This window comes from Diadema setosum, chromosome 6, assembly GCF_964275005.1.
Source record: "Diadema setosum chromosome 6, eeDiaSeto1, whole genome shotgun sequence".
NCBI classification, from domain to species: Eukaryota; Metazoa; Echinodermata; class Echinoidea; order Diadematoida; family Diadematidae; genus Diadema; species Diadema setosum.
Window position 1 is genome coordinate 176,968 of NC_092690.1, and position 8,896 is coordinate 185,863.

Here is an 8,896-nt window from a genome sequence, read left to right on the forward strand (position 1 = left end):
GAACTAGTAGTAGTACACTGTAGTAGCTATAATAGTAGTAGTAGTAGCACTAATAGTAGTACCGGTACTAGTACACTGTAGTAGCTATAGTAGTAGTGGACTACTAGTACATTAGTAGTACTAGTACACTTGTAATACCATACCAGTAGTGCCAGCAGCAGCAGCAGCCAGTGGTAGTAGTCCAGCATAGGTGTACTTGTATTTCTCTGGACACCTGTGTGAATGGGTGCATTGGTCATTGTAGTGTCCAGATGACAAGACGGTACATAGGCTGTGGTAACTAATCACTGATGGGACTCAGAGAATGACGATAGTCAAAGCAAGCTGGCTTCCTTGCAGATCTGTTATGTTCTTAGATATTTAAATAAAATGTATATATCTTTCATATTTTATTATTATTATTATTATTATTATTTACATTTCATCTTTTGTCTCTGGTGGATGGAAGCAAGCTGCTAGCAAGACAAGAGAACAAAAGCTGAAAATCTACTATGGATTGTACAGATTGATGTATGTGTACTCGAGCCTTTTTATCAAAACAGAAAAAAAGTAATCATCAGTGTAGCATTCATTAATTTACACTGATTTGAAATCCACATTCAAATTCCACAAGACACGACTTTCACACTCTTGCTCGTTTTCCCCTCCTTAAACTGGACATCTCTCTCTTTCTTTCACTCTCCTCTACCCAGTTTCCACAACGCTCTTCAGTTATTCTGCATTATCTTTTCAACTACTTGGCAGTACAGGATGACAGGAAAAAACTTTTCATTATCATACGGATTACCCTAAAGTTCATAACAAACTAACAAAATATTGTAAACATTATTGCTCTTTGTTAAACAGGATGTGATGCAAAAAAACAAAACAATAACATTTCTGTTGGCAAGGTTGGTTGTTTACATCTTTTAAGGCACATGTACCACTAGTACTACATGTATTTGGCAAGAACAGCATATATATATGCTATATATATGTATATATATATATATATATATATATATATATATATATATATATTGTCGCTGGGGCGACAAGACCACGTATCTACAAAATGTCAAAGGTTCAGGAGAGCCAAAAAACATGGCGGCCAAAGCACTGTAGCGAATGGGATAACCTTTCCTTTGACATGCCGTGGTGGCTTCATTTTTGGAGTAAGACAGTTGGGATTTGGACAGGACATCACTTAACCCATTATTTGACCATTAATCCAAAAAAGTCATTTTCACCAAAATTGCAGATACAAGGTCTTGTCACCCCAGCGACGGACTATTATACAGTATATGAAAGATGGCGAAGTAGAGTAGTAATGCATTTCAGTCCAACAGCGCTATTTATTCAGGCTGAATTTTCGAAGAATACATGAATGTCTTCCTCAGGGTTCACAATAACAATTATGAAAATAAACAAAATGAATATTTCCTTTAAAGTGGTAGTCATGGGGAATGCTTATGGCAATGCCCGAGTGTGGTATCTGAGTAGAGGCATTGTGCGTTTCTTATGAGCATGCTGACTTGCAGTCAAGATCAATTTGTATTATTATGATGTAATAATGATAGCAACCACATGAATTTCTACATGCTTAACCAAGCAGATCATCAACGCATGTAAGTGTATCATACATAAGTGGTAGTCATAGGAATGATTGTGACAACACGCGTATTTCTCAGTGTAATAACTCAGCTGTATATAACTCACATTTTCATATACTGAGGTATCTGATGTCCAACATTTCGTTATTCCAGTTCTCTCCCAATCTTATACGTGTCTTTAAAAATGTTGGCTGCATGCCTGGTATCTATTATACATACAATATAATACCATACCAAGGAGGCTTAGTACCTCCTTTGTCATACACAGCTACTTTCAGTGATACAGCTGTATTTGTACTTTCCTTTTCACATACATAAAAGCTTTGTAAGAGAATGATTACTGTAAAAGTGGAAATTTTCGTGCATATCGCACAACCAAAAAACTAGCGCGAAAATAAAAGTATGTGGATATTTTTGCTTGCCATATATTCCTGTGTGGGATGTCTTGATTCCGTGGAATTAAAATCACGCGAAACTCTTCTTACCCGGCCAAGCGCGAAAATATCCACTTTTACAGTATGTGGAACTTCAAATTTGATGAGGATAGGTATTTGGTCACATTCTGCCCATCAAAACTTTAGTTTGCCACACAAACCTAGGGCAAATAACATAATTCATAAATGTATAAACTACAATACAGGATTTAAACGAGAAAGCTAAAACAAAGAATCAGTATACTAGTAGTATGCAGAGGTAGGAATGCACTTAGATGAATACATGTTCATTATTCACACACATTCTTCACACACTGCATTAGACAAAATAACTTATTAAAACTGACTGACACATCTTCACAGTGGCGGATCCAGGGAGGACCGCAACCGGCGCACACCCCCCCCCTTAATTTTTTGTTGAAACAAAAGAAATAAAAAGAAGTTTCTGTAAACAGGTATAAATGCACATATGCTTGGTTTGTGCAACTTTGATCACAATGCAAGCAAGGCTATACCATTTTCAGACAAATCTGCAGTGTCTAGATTTTACATTGTCACTATCACTACCTTCACTTTCCATAATTACATGGTTATCTAAATTTGTAAAATTCCTGCATGTACAACCAGGACCACAATTTTGCCCCTGTTTTTTTTACATTTGTACTGCTTATTCACACACTTATTTTTCTTACATCAACATTGTCTTGTTAAATATGCAACATTATTTCTTCTTTGTTCAATGTCTCTTGTAAATCCCAAAAAAGTCAGCAAAAGTAGAATCTTTTTCCTGAATAACTGAAAAGCAGCCATATTGAGTGCTGTCTGGATACATGAATAGTGGAACATGTCTGGGGCATTTGCCCAGACAGTTCTCACCCAGCATGATTCAACCTGTGAAACCTAAGAGCAGAATGAGGGGGCAGCAGTTGATCTTCATGAGCATTCTACTGACTTGGGGATACACCTTGAGTGTTATACTGACCAAACAAAATGGGTTTAACTAGAATAATAATTTACAGATGCAATCCTGTACAGCATTCAATTTACCAGTTCCTGCGGGAGGGTCATACAAACAAGCTGTAATGGAGCATTTCCGGCATGTTCCATCTCTTGAGCACTCTTGGCGTTGAGCAAGAGCTGACTGGGTTGGTATCCCTGCAGTGGCTGGCTTGGTGGGGCATTGTTGGCTTGGGGCAGGGGAGATGGTGTTTGGTTGGTGTCTTCATACACCTTTGGCAAGAAGCTGCTTTTGTGGCACATATCTGGTAAGGGGTTGGTGCTGAAAGGCAAATCAGAGTTTAAAAAATATTCTTCAAGAAGAACTACAATTACATGACAGCCAGAGAAGGATTACAGTCATTCAAGCTACTGCCCATAATTCATTTGACTACTCTTAAAATGTGTACAATTAAATTTCATGACTTAACGTTCAGTGGCATCTTAAATAAGAACATTACACTTTTTCTATTGCTCAATAATCATTAACAAAAATTTACAATACAACTGTACCAACTAAAATTTCAATTTATTAATCCCTGTTTGAGGAACTTGAGTGCAAGTTGAAAAGAGCAAGAATTATAACTTACAGATGCAATCCTGTATCCAATTTACCAGTTCCTGCGGGAGGGTCACACGCTTGGATGTTCTGTCTCTTGAGCACTCTTGGCGTAGAGCAGGAGCTGACTGGGTTGGTGTCCCCGCAGTGGCTGGCTTGGTGGGGCATTGTTGGCTTGGGGCAGGAGATGGTGTTTGGTTGGTGTCTTCATACACCTTTGGCAAGAAGCTGCTTTTGTGGCACACATCTCGCAAGGGGTTGGTGCTGAAAGGTTAATTCAGAGTTCAAAAAATATATATACTTTGAGAAGGACTACAGTACAATTCAATTACACAACAATTATAATTATTCTAAATATTTGTCAGGAATGAAACTAATTGCAAAAATGTATACAACTGGAATTTATACAGTTCAATTCCAATGGCATTTATACAGGAGAGCATTGTCTTTCTATTGTTCAAAGATCATTATAGAAATTTTACAAAGAGGCAAAAGAAAAAGTGAAATAGCAACAATTGAGATGAAAATAAAATGACATTTGGCATGAACGTAATCTATACGAAACATGCATTTGTCAAGTCTATTAAAACACAGTGGAACCAGAAGTAAATATTTCATTTGTCACAAAAACATTGGTACATCACCCCATTGTATTCAAATTGTCAAAGTGCTAATGCTACGACTGTGATAGTATGACTAGTATGAGGTGGTACATTATTATGATTGCACATATTCCCATACCATCATAATGTATTTTGAATTCATCAAACTATAGAATGTAGAACTTAACTGTTGGTTCTAGGGCAAGTCCAAGATAATGTCCCCTCAGATGCTCAAAATTCATCTTGATTTAATCGAAAAGTTATTGGTATCATGTTGTAGTCAAAGAGTTAAATTATATATTTCCAGCAAAGAAAATATTTAATTATGCAAATTTATGCAAGAAATATGACCTTAATTTGCATAAGGTAAAAACAAACCTTACGTATGGGACAAATTAAAGATATTCATATAAAATCAGTTGAATTTGTCCTTGACCTAGTTCCTTTATGGACATGACCCCTGTATGAGCTAGTATAATTTCCAATTGGTAAGACAAGGTCAGCACATTAATTATGCAAATTATGCACTTTCCCAGAACGAAGTGTCCCATACGTAAGGATTTGAGTATGTTTTTTTTTTTTAAGTTTTCTCTAAAGATTTCTAACATTGACCAATCATACTTCAGGAAGTTCTAATTTATTCATTTTAACTCCAGATTAGCAAAACTAAATGTGGAAATTTAATTAGTCCTTCATCTTATAACTAATTAAAGTTTGCTTACCACGTATGGGACAAATGCCTTACGTATGGGACATTACATGCAAAGTGAATGGGAAAACCACCTTTTGACATGGATGCTATATGTCCTTACATTTGTTTGGTTAATGGTTATCTTTGCACCTAGTCTGAAGGATATGTCTATATTTGCCTCTCCTACTCAGTTGACCTCAGGGAGAGTGTAAGAACAGCATTATTGAGTCATTCTATGATTAAGAAAGGAAAATAAAGAATATTCATTTATTTTCTTATTTTCATTACAGGCTGTGGCAGCTGCTTTTCAATTAGCATTCCTCCCTTAAACAATTTGATATTGGATATTTTCTTAATTCAGTTATCATTTTCAACTTTACCTCTCTACAAAATGACTTTGTCCAAGAGAATGGGATTCTCTGAGTGTCATTTTAGGTGCAGTACATTGTTCAGCATGTACTACAGGCTGTACAGCCTCAAAAGGGAAATCAAAACAATTGTGCTTGTGGAGCTCATCAATGACAACATTACAGGTCTTACTGACTAGAAAAATCACTTGAGGTGACAGCAGGTAACTTTGTCATTACTAGAGTTGATAGCAAAGGAAAAACCCTACGAGAATACTTTTTATTTTGGTATGATGTTTCAACTGCACGCCCTCAGAATATGTCATGATTTTATCAAGGTCATGAACATAATTTCTGAAAATCCGGTAAAATGAAGACTATAGTTTAAATTTACCATTAACCACGATATCAATACTGGTGCTGTGGTTGGAGTGCTAAAAACACAAATTACACAAAAAATAGGGAATTCAATTTTTTCTATTTTGTGTTTGAGGAGACAGATGTGCTCTGAGACACCTTCATCAAATCATACTTACTTTGTACCCCACATTATCAACATACATTGCAATCTGGTAGTGTATGATCAAATGAGGTTAATATTAGAATTTATCAAAATTGTAAGTTTCAGATCAGTGAGTTACTTAAGTGATTCAAATCTAGAATTACATTTTCTCTTAAGATTTGAATACAAATGATAATCTTTCCTGTTTCACTACACAAGCATGGGAATCAACACAAATGTTGTGGCCTTTGGTGTCATAGACTTGAAGCCATGCAATTTGAGAAAAAAAGCCAGCATAGGTACTTGTACATACATTCTTCTATCTCTTTGTTCTATCACGGCTTTTAAAGTCTAAAAGTTTCATTAAAATTTGATTGATTTTGCAGAAGCTAAAATTCACATGGCAAAACATGATGATTACTGAGCAAAATGAATTACTCTTGTTGTTGTGTTCTGTGCTGCATTTCAAACAATTATAAAGCTCTATAAAATCTTAGACAACTTGCAAGGTAAGCCTAACGTTAGAACTACTGAAAGTACCCACTTCAAACTGTATTTGCAAATTACACTGTACATGACATTTGATATTACAGTTGAAATTATCAAGACTACAAATTAGTCATGGTACATGTGCATGTATGCTACATCAAGGTCACAAGCTAGAATTCGCACATTTTTTTTTCAATTGATAAAAATATTGACCAGAGTATTACAAATGGGCTAGAAATAGATTGTCAGTATATATTGTATCTGTATGTATAGACATCATGAGGACAGTGTTAATGCATGACGGAATCCAAACTAAGATATTTAATTGTAAATTGGTAATTACTTTTATTTGTCTTATTTTAGTTTTTGTTAGGTACCTGAACCGGGAAAGCACCTACTTAGCAGTCTATTTCATTTGTTAAATGTTGTAGTATGATTTGTGGAACTGAATATGACACTATGGGAAAATTCAAAGTCATTCCCATGAATACACTTGTGCACTACAGACAAATGTCCCATACGTAAGTTGAGCCATGTCCCATACGTAAGGTGTACTTTCGTTAATTAAACCAACTTCATGAAAAAACGCTTTATTCTTTTGCAATGAAACTTTGCTTAAAGATACTTCAGTATGGCACCTTTCTTCACTTCTAAACAGAACTTGATCAGTAAGGTACTTTCAGAGAATTTTCAATTCAAACTTTATTTTGAAAAATCCAGTTTTTCTCTGGTCCCATACGTAATTTGCCATATTTTTCTTAATAAAATGATTAACCCAAGGTCAAATGACATCAAACTTAAACACAATGTTCTTCTCAGGGATACCAGTCATCCTGATGATAAACAGTAAAATCCAAGTGCTCCTTCATTACTTTTCAGAGGTAAAGTGGGAGTTAGTGTCCACTTCACAGAATATACACTTACCAACTACGCCAGGCTGAAGATGGGCTTGATTCAGGTAGATTTATACAGGTGTATGCCTTGTAGTTCTTTCCTTTCCCAAATCGTGTGTCCATCAGCGTCGAGTCAAGGTCGTGTGGGTCAATTGTCACCTGATATAAAGTTGGATGTGTCAGTCAGGTGACCCCCTAGTCATGTTAAAGTCACAGTCCGGGTCTGGTTAAGGTCGTGAGGTACAGTAGATAGGAGGGGAAGTTAAAACCAACCATCCCCCAAACCAAATCCCACTACAGTCTCCCCCGTTTTATTAAATAGGAGGAGCCCCCGTACTGTGATTAACAAACCCAAATTAAATCACATTTAAATCGCCTTAAACTATGTCTACTTAAAACATCCCACAAACAGGGGGAAATCACGTCCAACCGTGGACAACTATAAAAACAGTTAACAATTTGTAAACACTGGGAACAGAACGTCCCTATTCAACACTAGGCGAACACTGGCTTGGGCAACAACAATGACCCAAATACTCAACAACAGTGAAACATTTTAATCACATCTATTGATTTGTAATCATTGTCCCGGACTATGATTTAGTCCCCTGTTTTCTTTGTTTACGCACACTAATAATATTGAGTAACCATGGTCCCCTCGGTATCCAGAGGTTTTCCCTATACTATAAAATCCAAATTTACTTTAAAAATATTTTCCCAAATTATAACAAAAATTACCAGATTATTTTTGCCACAAATGTAATTAAGCATGTGCAAAATTGTCCCCCATAAGAGATGGAATAAAGACAATAACACAATATAAATAAATACCTCTGGAACCGATTTCCACTTAATCTGAGGCCTATATGCATAGCACCTCTGGTATCTGCTGCCAGCTTAGCGGGGTGTCCAGACAATGGGATGGCATTGTCCTGGCTGGTGGCATCAATGCCCTGTGCCACCTGCTCCTGCCTACCCTCTGCCACCAATACAACTCTAGCAAAAGCTGACTTAGTGGGACACCCGCTGAGGCATTTCACTATTCAGCTCCCATACGGGAAACCGTTGTGTAGTAACTGAAGTAAGCATGTGGAAACGCCTTCCTCCACGTCACTGCTTCAGTTGCAGCCGGCTGGCAGCAATGGATGTGGACCCGCTGGTGATGGGAGCAATGCTCTAGCTGCCCATAACAATTCAGTGGAATTGGTGACTGTGGGATCCACACACCCAGTAGGAGGATCCAATTCTGGAGTCCTTCTTGGGCTATGAAGGCCATGGGCGGACATGATGATCCAGCCCCACCTCCCAAGATTGCATTGGTTCTGGAGTCGCACATTGGCACTTGAAGGCGATCCAACGTCAATGCTGTGACATGCGGGACGTGTCGCATGTATCCCCCGTCACCTCCCACCTGGGTCCCACACCATCCTTGTTTTATCCCTCGGCTCTATGCCAGTGGATACCCACTCATGAGGAGTTGCAAAGCTTGCACCTCCCTTCTGTGTGTCCTTCCACCTCTCCCATGGTAATTGGATGGTATTGGGAGGGTCATCTGGGACCGACAGAAGAACTTCAATCGGGTCAGCAGGAGTGGTTCCCAACTTATCAGGCTCAGAGCTCTGATGTGGGTTCCCATGGTCTTCATCACGCAGATCCTCCACAGTGGATCCATCAGGGTTAAGACTCTCCTGCATCCCCTCCGTTACAGGTAAAATGAAGTTGCTAGTCAAATAACTTGAGCTCGCATCTTCTTCCTCAATGTTATCTGTAGCTGGAGCTGTATGATTGATA

At 37.7% G+C, this 8,896-nt stretch overlaps 1 protein-coding gene across 1 annotated transcript; it reads right to left on the reverse strand.

The window, feature by feature from the left end:
• Window positions 1-1,151: 1,151 nt before the first annotated feature.
• On the reverse strand, window positions 1,152-7,981 carry LOC140229877 (uncharacterized). The gene is made up of 3 exons (XM_072310085.1): window positions 7,137-7,981; window positions 3,613-3,845; window positions 1,152-3,305 (listed from the first exon to the last, which is right to left on the reverse strand). The coding sequence occupies exons 2-3, from the start codon at window positions 3,747-3,749 to the stop codon at window positions 3,065-3,067; spliced, it is 378 nt and encodes a 125-aa protein (XP_072166186.1). The 5' UTR covers window positions 3,750-3,845; window positions 7,137-7,981; the 3' UTR covers window positions 1,152-3,064.
• Window positions 7,982-8,896: the final 915 nt, after the last annotated feature.